This window comes from Peromyscus californicus, unplaced genomic scaffold (assembly GCF_007827085.1).
Source record: "Peromyscus californicus insignis strain IS unplaced genomic scaffold, ASM782708v3 Scaffold_7__1_contigs__length_154581171, whole genome shotgun sequence".
Lineage (NCBI taxonomy): Eukaryota > Metazoa > Chordata > Mammalia > Rodentia > Cricetidae > Peromyscus > Peromyscus californicus.
The window spans coordinates 125,845,096-125,859,068 of NW_026294595.1; the positions used below are offsets into that span (position 1 = coordinate 125,845,096).

General features: G+C 53.8%; 1 protein-coding gene across 1 annotated transcript; it reads right to left on the bottom strand.

Moving 5' to 3' along the window:
* Nucleotides 1–754: 754 nt before the first annotated feature.
* Fam110a (family with sequence similarity 110 member A) lies at nt 755–12,158 on the bottom strand. Its single transcript, XM_052725520.1, has 2 exons — nt 11,989–12,158; nt 755–2,282 (listed from the first exon to the last, which is right to left on the bottom strand). The coding sequence occupies exon 2, from the start codon at nt 2,204–2,206 to the stop codon at nt 1,316–1,318; it is 891 nt and encodes a 296-aa protein (XP_052581480.1). The 5' UTR covers nt 2,207–2,282; nt 11,989–12,158; the 3' UTR covers nt 755–1,315.
* Between the last annotated feature and the right edge of the window lie 1,815 nt (nt 12,159–13,973).

The window sequence follows — 13,973 nt, forward strand, 5'->3', positions numbered from 1 at the left end:
CCCTCCCCGTGGGAGACAGTCCAGCCATCCCCAGGTCACCCTTTGTGCACCCAGAGAGTCCTGCTGCTCTGTCACATGGGGAAGACTAGCCTGGGAGACTGGACAGATGTTTGGCCATGGCCCCACGGTTAGCTGCTCTGCAGGGCCCAGGCACTGGGATATAGAGCAGTTCAAAAGTCCCAGAATATAAGGTTCCAACTGAAGACCTTAGCTCTCAACTGTACCACTTAGCTCTCCGCTGAGGTCCAGAAGTAAGACTGGCCTGTCCAGGGTCACCCAGAGTCACACGTAAGGCCAACACTCTGGGCTGTTCTCCCCAAGTCCCTCTTCCTCCAAAAACTCAAGCTCCCAGTCCCCACTGTGTCCTGGTGACCTACAGTCAGAGCTTTCTCTTGCTGGACCTCCTTCCCTAGGGAACTCAGCAGGGCTGGGGGTGGGGGTGCTGGAAGCCCTCAGGGTGAGAGGCTCCATGCCTTCCTTCTGCCAGCCTTTTCCTTGAAGGCTCCTTCCTTTCAGGGGAAGAGCCCACTCTCAGCTCTGGCTCTGTTCACTGGCTGGCCATCTCCTGTGGAGTCACCTGTGGAGGAGTCTGTAGGGTAAGTCTCAGGTGAGGCCTTCCTGCACTGACAGAGGTGAGCCACTGACCTCCTGCGTACCAGATCTTAGGGTCAACAATCATTACATTTTGAAGGCCCTATCCCAAGACCTCTCACACTCCTTCCACTGTGAACAGAGAAGAGTCTGAAGCCTCAGACCTTGAGAAACAAACATTTGTGTTTATTAACCAAAGAGAAGTCTGAGCGGCAGGCATCTAACCAGTCCCTCCTACAGTTTACCCACCTAGGCCAACTGCCAAAGACCAGGAAGAGCAGTAGACAGATCCCATCCTCTCAACCTCCTCCCCAGAGTGAGTTCCCAGGAAGCCAGGGCCCATTCGGTAAGGAAGAGGAAGTCAGCAAAGGACAGAGAAGGAAGGAGGAAATGGGGCTTCGGGTGACAGTCGGCTTGGCCAAGCACTTGGTTCCCAACTCAGTGGAGGGTAAGCACCCCAAATCCAGCCTCACCAGAGGAACCAGGCAGAAGCACACTGTGTCACAAACCTTGTTAGGGAGTGGGGGAGGCCAAGGGCTACAGCAAGCCTCTGTAGGTCAGTCCTTGCTTGCCAGAGGATGCTGGTCTAGGACTAAGTCTTGGCCTCTACACCAAGTTCACCCAAGGGAGCCGCGTCTGGTCTGCCGGAAGGCAGCCAATGGATACAAGAAAGGACAAGGTGCCTCTTGACAATGTCCTTCCGGGAAGCCCGAGTCCAGGAGACCTAGCCCTCAGTAGCCGGAGGGTCACGTGCCTGCCGCAACCCATATAGCCACTTGATCACACGGGCATTGCGCTCAATCACAGACACCCCGTAGGGGACACGCTCCAGGACTCGCTCCTCCACTGTAGCAGAGCTGCGGTGCGAGCAGCCCCCTTCAGAGCTGCAAGGTTCAGCACTTGGCCCGGCTAGAGATACGATGTCCGAGCTGGCCCTTGCTAGGTGGGCTACCCCCAATCCTCGTGCTTCCTCTGGATCCAGGCCACAGAAGTTAAAAAAGCGCTCGAGGTCGGCTGCTGCCCTGGAAAAGCGCTCGCTCAGGTCCGACTTGGAGCGTTGCAGACCAGGGGGCCGGCCGGGGCTGGAGGTGGCGGTGGTACCAGGCGATGGACAGGGCCGAGCAGGTGAAGCAGGCAGTGGACGAACATCCACTCGGCGCACGGCAACCGTACTAGGTGGAGGACGAGGAGGGGTGGCTGGTGGGACCTTGTGGGTAGATCCTTCTGCCCGTCCAGGCGTTCGGCTGGCCTCAGCTGGGGACACAGGACTGTCACACAGGTTGATGAGACTGCTAAGGATGTCGAGGTCCAGTTGGGGCCGGCGGCCAGGGCAGGGCAGGGCTCGGCGGCTGGGTGTGAGCACTGGCCCGCGAGAACCAGGGCTGAGGAGGGGCTGTCGGGCTAACGGAGGCTGCACAGGCTCCTGGCGGGTGTTGGCCACATGGAGACTCTTGACGTACTTGGCCTTGTCAGCCTCCAGGCGTTCCACAGCACTCAGCTTCCGGGCTCCCCCATCCGCTGGCCTTGGTAGCAGGTAGCTGGGGACCTTGGTTCGCAGGCGAAAAGGGAGGACAGGAGCGGCGGGGGCTGCAGGGCTCAGCGTGTCCACAGGCATGGCGGTTACATACCCCGAGGGCAGAGGCGAGGAGACCGATAAAGGCACAAAGTTGGCAGCTGGAAGCCGGGCTCGGCTGCAAGCAAGGAAAAAAGACGGGCTGAGCACGTTTAGACAAAGGCTCGCCTGGTTGCGAAGCCTGCGCTATTATAAGGTAAAGGACACACCCCTTTCTCGCGAAGAGCCAATCGTCAGGCAGAATGTACTACTGGAAGGCCTGTGACCCCACCCACACCCTTTCCCTCCAATAGAGGGCGGGGACCCGCCCAGCTGAGGGAGGGAGGAACGAGGTTGAGAAGTCAGGTCCACTTTAAAGAGACTCAAGGCTCAAGGCTCCAGGCTCAGCCCCAGGGTCCTCTCAACAGCTCCATTTAAGGTTGGGGAAACTGAAGCTCAGGGAGGCAATGAACTTGCTTAAGCCTTCCCTTGCTCTCAAGATAGGGATACCAGCGATGGGATAGTTGGGGTTGAATGACCGCCATCCACATCCCACCTGAACTGCCCAGAGGAGCCAGATACCACCAACATCCCACAACCAGCCCAGGCAGGAAGCTACGCAGTGCCAACCACCTGCCTGGACATGCCAGGCCCACAAAGGGCACAAAAGCAGAGGCTGCAGGGGAGAAGCAGAAAGAAACCCCACACCTCCACCCGAGTGGAGCCCAGACTAGGGTAGCTTCCAGGATATGGCTCCAAGGCCAAGCCCACAGAGGTCGAGGCACACAGACAGGAGTAAGCATCAGCCCCAAGCTATGCTTATTGCTAGGAACTGTCAAGGTCACAGCCCTAACCAGAGCTATGACGGTTGCTCTATGACAGTGCTCATGGGCTGTAAGGCCCATGCCTGGGTGCTCCCGTGTCCCCATGGTTGTCTAACAGTCAGATGTCAGATCATCCCAGGCATCAGAAAGTGCCACGGTTCTCCCCCACCACTCAGGCCCCTCAGATACACAGCAATGTAAACCCTATGTCAAACCTTCTTGTCTGGAAAGAGGAGGAGGGGGCTTAGCCTGGGGGCTACTGACACTTGCATGTCAGGTCACCCAGCACCACTAGCTCCTGAATCATAACAGCCATGCTTCAAGTTCTCCATGGCTGCAGGTGGCAGGTGACTCCTAACCAGAAAGCACTGAGACAGAGCATGCCCAAACACAGTGAAAGCCTCACTGAGACATCCAGATGTCCCAAGACAGGGATTCCCCACTGCCAGCCAGACACTCAAAGCCACATACTCTTCTACCACCTCCAACAGCCTGGAGGCCACTGTCACCATTCCATAGCAGGGAAAACTGAGACTCTGAGAAGGGACTTCCTAGATCCCAGAGGAGATTAAAAAGGCAATTTGAGCACACTTGCCCTGCACCACTTCTCCACAGACGACACACACACACACATACACACACACACACACACACACACACAAACACACACACCCTGCTTCTTTTCTCATTATATTCATGGGTGCCATATAACTTACTGTAGGTATAGGTCTTTCATTCTTTGCTGTCCCCTACTCCCTAAAATAACAGCTCCACGAGGGCAGAAATTTCGGCTGCTTTTTTTACTGTGTTTCGGCTTCATGTCGTGGCTCTCAATACATGCTAGATATTCCACAAGTGTGTCCTGAACTGAAATGCCTAGGGGGTCAGCTGAGAACCAGCACACCAGTGAACTAGAGGCCCCACCCACTGCAGGCAGGTGGGTCCAAGGTAAGGAAGGGGTGTAGCGTTCCCAGGGCTGGCAATCCAGAGGGGCAGGTGCTCTCTAGATTTTTAACTGTGAGCAAATTCCATCACCATTTTTAAAGACTACGTGTACTAGGCAAGCATAGCATGTCTGCAGATATATCTGCACCTCCATGTGCCTTCCCCAGCCCCCATGGAAACCTGAGCACATCGGTGGGGTGGGGGCTGGGGACAGGGCTGCTCCTAAGGCTCAAAGGCCTGGTAGGCAGGAAAGGGAGGCTAGCTCCACGCAAGGAGACCCCCCAGGTGACCTTGGGCAGGAAAGGTCTGGCCAGCAGAGTTGCTGCAGAGCCTTGTCTAGGAAGCCAGACTCTGCCCCACCTCCCTAACCCCCACATCTGCCCTGCCACCCAAACCAGTCCAACCCGTTGGTGGTGGCTGAGGCAGTTCCCTCCCAAACATTACCTGGGAAAGAGGAAGGAGGTCAGAGGAGCAGGGCCAGGGCAGAAGCTCTCCCCCTCCCGCGCCCCTCCCCCCCACCTTGCTTCTATACCCACCACCTAACCCTAGATAAAGATGGGACAGATGCGTGTTCCCAAGCCTGGCCTGGTGACCACCTGGGTCCCCACTCTCTCACCAGCCTATGCCATACACCTTGCACAAGAGGCAGCTCTTAACAGACTGTTGCCTTATCTGCTCAACGCAGTTAAAAATACACCTCCCTGCGCCTTCAGGTCACCGCTGGAAAGATCAAACGGGTTCGCAGCACCTGGAAAATGGGCAGTGCTCCATAAACCAGGCTTGTTGTCATACACTGAGGCTCTGACTGAGGAGGGAGCAGACCCGCCCCCTCCGAGGGTCTCTAAGCTCCATCCAAAAGGGCTAATCTGGGCCCCAGCAGGGACAAAGGGGACATCTGGTATGGGCTGATCACAATGAGCCAGCAGACCGGCACCAACTCACGTCACAGGGGCCCCTCCAAGAGGAAGCCTAGGTCCGGGTCGCCAAGTGAGATTTAACGTCTCCTCTGGGGACTCTTCTCACCATGGGCTTTCAAATGCTGCTGCAAACGGCCCTAAATGCACCAACCTTGAGCCTCTCCGGTCATTATTCCAGGGCCATAGCCCACCTTCGTCCCTCCCTTCAGGCTCCCAAAGAATGGATCAGGACGCCAGCAAGGCCCCAGTTTGGTTTCGGCTCTTCCTCACTTGGAAGAAATCCTGCAGATTCAGGCGGCAAGCCTTGAGGTGAGCAAAAGCTGTGTGCCCCCCATGATCTGCCGTCCCTCTCTGAGCAGAAGTCGGCCCACGTCTGTGTCGAACGCGGGGACTGAAGGCATAATCCCTGCTGCGCTCCCTCCCCACTGCCCAGCGCCGCAACATACCTGGCCGCGCAAGCCGCCTCCTGCCAGCAGCCTGCGCGCCTCCCGCCCACCTGGCTCAGGTAGCCGGCGTTTGCGCAACTTCCGGGGCCTGGCAGGTGAACCCGCCGGCCCGGAGTGTTCCAGGAGAAGGAAGAAGGGCCAGGCAGCGACCGCAATGGGTGACTGACAGCCGCGTGCGGGAACCTGGCCGGAGCCGCGCCCCAAGGCTCACCCTGCCGGGCTCTTATCCGAGCTGGAGCCTGCAGAGCCGGCAGCACATCAGGCAGAGTTGCGCGGGATTCTAGTTGACGTTCACTGCCAGGCACGGGAAAGTGCTCTTCCTGAACATTTAATCTTTCCGTGATTAAACGGGGCGCAGTGAGCATCAGTGCGGTCCGGGCAGCCTTCCTATGAGGCAACTCCATTGTCATCCAAGTTGACTAATAGAAACCCCAGACAGTCCAGGCTGAGTCACTTGCCCAAAATCAACAGGGGGAGTCCAACCTGGGCACTTTCCCTCCCACCACTCCTTAATGCCACCCTTTCCTCCTGTGTGCCAGCAGGGGGCTGGGCCTCAGTCCCATGAATGAGAAGAGTGGGACCTTGGGAGAGAGCCTATTGTGAGCGCTCAAGGCTTGAGGTGGCTGGCTACAGCTTTGTGCCAGCTTGAAGAATCAAGAAGGACAGTCACAGTAGAGTGGCATGACATGGCCCACTAACCCTTGAACAGCAGGACCACCAGGAGGGGGGGCCATCTGAAACCCATATTTCACAGAGGAGACTGCAACCCTGCCGGGGGGGAAACCCTGGGAGGGCTCCACCTGTCCCCTCTGCCAGTACAAGGCTTCTGTCACTTTCCAGGGTATTGTGAGGTCCAGGGGAAGGAGATGCCCACCAGACCTCAGACCCCAGCCCTGGCAAAGCACTCCTGTACCTAGGTGGAGGCTGGGCCAGGGCTGGGATGGGGCAGGAGGAGACAGGAAATGGTTCCTGTCCACTTTCCTTCCCTCTGAACGTTGAAGGCCCCTCTAGCCCTGTATATCACAGACAGGGGGGACAAGTCACCCACTGTGGCCTGCCAGCTCACTGCCTGGCCTGGCTGAGATAACAAAGGAACAGACTTACAGCTGGCCTTGGGCACTAACCGTGGGAACTACAAAGACAGACGCACTTGTCAAGGAGAAGCCCTGGTCATTCCTGCGTATTTCTTTGGCAGCAGACACTGTTTGACGCTTTTTGGTGGTGGTGGTGGTGGAGGAGGTGGAGGATGGGTGTTTGTTTTAAACAGGGTCTTGCAGGATAGTCCAGATAAGTCTGGAACTCTCTATCCTCCTGCCTCAGCCATCCTTCGGGGATTACAATGATGCACTGCCATGCCTAGCTCAAATTATGTGAACGTGTTCCATTCTTATACCTATCTGTGAGATAGATACTGCTACTGTGTCCATTCTACAGATGGGAAAACTAAGGCACAGAGAAGTGAAGCTACCTGCCTGAGATCACACAGTCAGCAAATGACAGAACCAGGATTTGAACCCAGATTTGGATATGTTAGGGAGAGAGAGACAAGAGACAGACTGTGCCTCCTGGGAAATTCCATAAGACCCCTCCACCACCTTGCCTGGGCTCCATAAGCATCTGCCACCTATGGAAACACATCCAGGCTGTGTTTGGAGCTGCAGCTTCCTCAGCTATAACGTGAGATAATAACGGCGGTGTTTTCCTAGCAGATTCACACTTTACTACTGCTCTGCTTGACCCTTATACACTCCCAGGGATAAATTCCAGCCTCCTTCGTGGCCTTCATCTTTGCCCAACTTTACCACCTCATCCACACTGTCATTCCTGGACCAACCACAGAACCCTCCAGGTTAGTCCTTTACAAAGGTCTTTCCCACCCCAGGGCCTTGGCACCAGCTGCTCTGTCCAGAACCTCTTCCCTCACGATCTTCAAGCCTCATTCACATGTCCTCTCCTTTGAGAGCCTCCCTTTCGACGACGCTGTGAGGCCTCCGTGGGCCTTCATGCACCTTTTGTTCCCCTTAAAGCACCTTTGCTGATCTTGCCGTTCCCGGCGCTCACTTACTTCTCATTTGTTTCCACTGGACTGAGCCCACCACCCTGCTGCGTTTCCTCAGGAACAAACGAGAGGAAACATTGCTGACCAAGAGGCTGAAGAAGGCCCAGGCCAGCCTCAAGCTATACACGTCAAACACATACAGCTTTCTGTGCATCAGTCATACTACAATTTCCAAAGGAAGGAAAGAGGAGGGGAGGGAGAAGAGGAGGAAGGGAGGACATGGAAAGGAAGGAGTGTAGAAACACCCACGTCCCTAGCACACCTCCCTCGGAGGAGCATTTGTCAAGATCTTGGTGATCAGCTGACACACTGGTCACTCCCCCTTGTAATTACTAATTAACTGGAGTGGGGGACCAGGATCCCTGAGTGCCAAGTCTCCCCTAGGCCACCACGTTACTACCGCCCTTTCCACACTCACTCCTCCGCCAGCCCCCCATCACCCTGTTCCAGCTTGGCCACTTCCAGCCAAGCCTTGTTCTTCCTCCAAAGATGCAGAGTCAGAATCTTCAGGGCTCCAACCCACACCTCCACTGCAGGGAACTTCTCAATACCTCAGTTTCCCCCACTATAAAACAGGCCCAAGGCACAACTGCCATCAAAGTGAAAGCTGTGAGGACAGACACACAGACCTTCCAAGGCCCGGCTCTGGGGGAGGCCTCCACCACCATGCTGCAAGGACAAGAGCGGCAGCGTGGTGACGGCTAAAAGTCCAGTCAGTCAAAGAAGGAAAGGAAGCTGGCCATGGTGGCACATACCTTAATCTCAGCATTCAGGAGGCTGAGGCAGGAGGGTCGTGAGTTCGAAGCCAGCCTAGCTGTCCCCACCACACACACATATGAAAAAGCTATCTAGAAAGACAATGAATGTAAAGAAATATGCTCCACATCTCTGGACCATTAAAGAAATGCCAATCAAAATCACAGCAACACACAGTGTTAGCACAGGTCCTATCCAAAACACTCATTATTAAGATATTAAGTGTTATGTTCATAGCAGCACTATTCATAATAGCCAGAACCTGGAAACAACCTAGATGCCCGTCAACTGAAGAATGGATTAAGAAAATGTGGTACATATACACAATGGAGTACTACTCAGCAGAGAAAAACAATGACAGCATGAAATTTGCAGGCAAATGGATGGAATTAGAAAATATCATCCTGAGCGAGGTAACTCAAACCCAGAAGGACAAACATGGTATGTACTCACTCATAAGTGGATACTAGATATAAAGCAAAGAACAATCAGACTGCAACCCACAGAACCAGGGAGGCTACATAGCAGGGGGGACCCTAGGATGACTGTGGCTTATAATAAGATTGGGTTTTACTCAATTACTGAGAAAGCTGTAGTGAAAACATTTTACTATTAGGATAAGAATTTGTACTGTATCAAGCTGATGAAAGAAAAATAAATTAATTAAAAAATAAAAAAAATTAAAAAAAGATATTGAGTGTTGGTCAGGATGTGTGGCCTTAGGACCCTGTGCACAGCTGATAGTGAAAACCACATGACTTAACTCCTCACAGGGTTAAGCAGCAAATGAGCAGAGCAGCTCCTAGAAATCACACTTCCAAACGCTCATCTTAAAGGATCTAGAGTGTGCATGCCAGCAAAACGCCTCCCACTAAATCCCCAGCAGCATTAGTCACCACAGTCAAAAAGGTGGGCGCAACCCAAGTGCCCATCAGTGAATGAACGGGTCAGGAAACATAAAATCCACGTCCAACAGATTATCCAGCCTTTCGGAGGGAAGGGCACTGACGCACTACATGAATGAAACTTGAAGACATCAGGCTATGTGCAACAAGCTGAATGCAGCGGAGCAGATACTGCGTGCTTCTGTGTATAAAGAGTCAAAACACTAGCAACAGAGTGTGGTTGCCAGGCTGAGTTTGAGGGTGGGAAATGACTGAGTATTGGGTATGGAGTTTCTGTACACTTCTAAGTGGTTAAGATGAGCCCAGATAGAAGGCTTGGGGTAAAAGTGCTTGCCATACAAGCCTGGCGATCTGGGTTCAATCCCCTGACCCCACAGTGGAAGGCAAGAACTGACTATGTGTCCTCCGACTTTCACACGCCTCTTGTAGCAATTCATGGAATAAAAGCAGTGAGCCCCTCACTTCCTAGAGTGGGGGAAACCACAGCTCAGACTGCTAGAGTGCTCAGCACGTGGCAAGTGGTCTGAGCCCAAGCAGCGGGGTGTCCACTCTTCCCCTTGTATTCTGTCTTCCCAGTAGAAGGTGGATTTCTAGAGCTGATGGTTTTTATGACATTCTGCACCACCCCATCTGCTTCTCTGCCCTTTCAAAGGAAACCTGGCTTAGGCTTGGTAGACAGAGAGGCCTTTGGCTGTTGCAGAGGAGGATCAAGAAGGCTCCAGGCAGTGGAGAAGAGCCAGCCAGCTGTCCAGGTCAGAGACACCGACTGGGCATTCTCCAGGGCAGGCCAGGTTCCAAGCTATTTCTGGAGTTTTCCCCAGGATCGTGCCCTGGCCTGTCTAGGAGTCAGCCTTGCTCAGAGTAGCTTTGCACGCACCTCAGGGAGGGAGTTATGAGTGGGCCACCATGGGAGGGGCGTGGGTGTGGATGCCTAGGGCAGTGAGCGTCTACACGGACACATCCCCCTTCATATATGCTCCTCCACTAATTCAAACTTTGGGGACTCAGTTTGCACCCTGACAAAATGGGAGCAAAGGCAGATTTACACTGGAGGAGGGAGGGAGAGGGGGAGGGGCTGGGAAGGTGAGGCCGGAGTTAGACCTGTGGCCACACCCACTTCCTGTCCTACAATACCCTGCCTCGGCCTGAGCTCACACATGCAGTGTTTCATCCCAGCTCAGAATGTGAAGAAACGTGCCCAAAGTCACACAGCCAGTGGCAAATCACAGGCAGAGCCGTGACCTCATAACTTTCTGTAGATGTAATCACGATGTCTTCTTAGTGGCTTCTCCATTAGCGGACCCACGGTCGAAGCTTGGAACTGCAAGGCACGTCATAATATGTGTGTCATTTTCACCCAGGCCCTTTGCTCAGTAACCCACGTTCCTCTCGGTACCACATCAGTACCTAAGGAGTTTCTGATTATTTCCCATCAGCCCCTACTGACGGCCACTATGCATCTGTCCAGTTCCTGCTTGCTACAAGCCACGGCAGCCTTATAGCGTCTGTCATTCTGCCTAAAAATGAGGTAGCTGGATGGGGGTGGGGGGCGGGGTGGTACTCACCTCAGCGATGCCTATGCTTGTCAGAGTCTGCCAGAGCTCACACCACCCTACCCGGCTCCACCCCAGCACAGCACACAGCAAATGGCCAACAGATGTTGCCTTTGATCATCTGGATTCTGGAAGTTTCAGGCACCCTGACATGTTGCGCCCCTGTTAAGCATCTCACTTGCCTGACGCATTCCAGCGGCGAAGGTAATAAACTGCCTTATAAGACACCGAGTGCACACTATGGAACAGACACCGCCGGGAAAAACAAGGCACACCGGCCGCAGGAAGCCCGACAAGGTGGTAAGAACAAAGGCAGGAGTGTGAGCTCAGCTGGCAGAGTGCTCGCTCAGCACACACCAAGCCCTGGGTTCCACCCTAGAAATGGCATAAAACTGGTGCGGTGGTGATGCGTGCTTGTCATCCGAGGACACAGATTCAGGGTGATGAGTTCAAGACCAGCCTCCTATACACAGTAAGACTGAGGCCAGCTTGGGCCACACAAGACCCTGAGGGGAGGTGGGGGGCGGGGACGACACACAAGGAAAAACAGACAGGCCAACGCAGACTCCCCCCCCCCCCCAGAGCGAGAACCAGGTTTGGGGGATGAGCTGTTCCGCTCAGAAGAGATTCTCCATCAAACCCGGCTCTTCCCTGTGTTCAGGACTGGAAGACTCCTGCACAATTAGGTCTGTGACTTTGAGCAATGGGCTCAACTTCTCAGAACCTCAGTTTCCCCACCTATGAAAAGAGGCCAACAAGAGCAACCTGAGGAGGGGGCACAGTCCTCCCTAAATTAGATGCTCCACTTGGGAGGGCCTGACCCAGCACTCGACTCTAAAGTCCAGTGACTAGCAACTCTGGCTTAGAGGCTGACCCACCCATCCCCAACACCCAACATACACACACACACACACACACACACACACACACACACACACACACACACACACCACACCACACCACACCACACCACACCACAGGAGCAGACTTCCAAGAGGCCCACATGACTTAGGGCCTTTGGATCTGCTGTCCTCCGGAATCTAGCCTGCCCCCAGGGAGGCCCTCTCAGAGGGCAGCACTGACTGGGATTTCCGGATCACTAGGCAGAAAAGTTGCCAAATGAGTCCCTGGGGAAGGGAAGGCCATATGTCCTAAAGAGGAACTCCTAGGACAGGTAGCGCAGAGGTAGCCTAGCCCTGGGATCCCCTGAGCCACATCCTCCCAATAAGCCCCTGAGAGTGACCAGCAGGGGCACTCTGAACCTCTCAAGGCAGATCTGCCTGGAGTGGAGGCTGCAGGGTGGGACAGGGGAACAGCCTGGACCCTCCGCTGGCCCCTGGGCTGGACACTAGACCTGAACCCTCTGTCGGCCCTCTGTGCTGGAACGCTTGCCTGGGATGGTGGGTGGACGCTTGTGGCCCCCCTCACCCCCCAGCTTACCGGCAGCCAGAGTCTGGAGGGTCCCCGCTTCTCGCGGGCTGCCGAGGCTGACAGCTGGAGCGCTTGGTCCCAGCAGCTCTGAGGCGGCTGTCGCGTGTTGAGAGTGGCGAGCTGTCCCGAGAGGGAGGCCGTGGCTGTCCCACGATCCCGCTGGGCGAAGGTCCCCAGAGCCCGGAGGAAAGGGAAGTGAGCGCGCCGTCCCCGTCGCCGCAATGGTTCGCCCCGGACTTCCTGATTGGCCCATCGCTTCCGTTCGAACGGCGCGCCACCCGAGTTGCCAGGCAACCTCAGGAGCGGCAGATGGCCAGGGCGAGGGCGCTGACCCACGGTGGCCGCCAGGAGCCCAGCTGGCTGCTCGTCCTTCCGGCTGCCCCGGCCCCTGGCGGCCAATGCATTCCTTTTCTTCTCCTCCTCTTCTAGCTGTCCTCGGTCCCCAGCTGCAGGATTTGCTAGTTCCAGATTTGTTTGGTTTTGCACAGGCCCTAGTCCCAACATTTTCTTTCTTTTTTTTTTGGAAGGGCCTTGGCATATAACTAGCCCAGGCTGGCATCTCTTTACAATTTTTTCTTTGGAGACAGGGTCTCACTAAGTTGCCCAGGCTGACCTTAAATTCACGCTGTAGTCTAAATAGCCTTCAAACTTGTTATCCCCCTGCCTCAGCCTACCGACCAGTTGGTATTACTTGCCCAGCCACCAAGCTGGGCCCTACTCCCAACTCTGCAGCTACCTCTCTATGTGATTTCCCATGAGCCCCTCTCCCTCTCCGTTCCCCTACTGCAATGGTAATTCAGTTAGTTTTCAAACGTACATACCAGCAGTTCCCACAATGCTTAACAAAATCTTGTCAATTATAGTTATAATATCCATCCTGGGAAGAAGCTAAATTGAGCTTTCTACGTAATTCTTGTCAGTACTCATGACATAACTGAGGTACCAACCTTCAATTATCTCCACTTTCTGGTTAGGAATATTGTGTAGTAACTTAAAATGATACAATTAAATAACGTTTAAAAATAATGGAGAAATGCTAAGGAAGTGTTGCAGGGCTTTTTAATTTATTTATTTTTAATTTTATGTGTATTGGTGTCTTACCTGCATGTATGTCTATATGATGATGTTAGGGTCCCCTGGAACTGGAGTTACAGACAGTTATGAGCAGCCATGTGGGTGCTGGGAATTGAACCCAAGTCCTCTGGAGGAGCAGCTAGTGCTCTTGACCCCTGAGCCATCTCTGCAGCCCCATTGTGTTGTGTTTTAAACATATGTTTCAAAGCACTCCTTACAGCACAAATAGATAGTAAATACATAACCATACTATTCGTACAATAAACATATCCTATTTACAATAACAGCAGCTAACTTCTCTTTTACATTTAAATATGATACTTGTATTCATTCTTTGAGAATGTCATACACACATGCATACACACATACATACATACATACATACATGCATACATGCATACATACAATGTACTTTGATCTTACCCCACTCTCCTCCCCCAATTCCTCCCCCATCCATCCTCATCTCTCCTTCCTTTCCTTTTGTTTTTTATGACCCACCAAGTCCAATCTGCTGCCCATCTATCTATTCATGGGTGTAGGTCTACACACTATACACTGGACCATGATTAAACCACCAAGGACTGCAGCCTTTTGAAAAAAAAAAAACTGATTTTTCTTCCCCCAGAAGCCATCAACTGTCAAAAGCTCCTCAGCTGGGGGTGGGGGCTCCTAAGTCCCTCCCTGCTCTATGCTGAACTATTAGCTGGTTCGATCTGGTGCAGGCAACCCAGCTGCTGTGCGTTCACAAGCGCAGTGGTCCTGTGGTGTCCAGAAGAAGCCTTTCCGCCCTCTTACAGTCTTTCCGCCCCCTCTTCCTTGATTTGACACAGACCTCACGTTTGTGCTTGAACACTCCACAGACACCTCCTCTCTGCCCTTCAGCTGGCTGTGAATTTCTACTGCCATCCACTACACAAAGA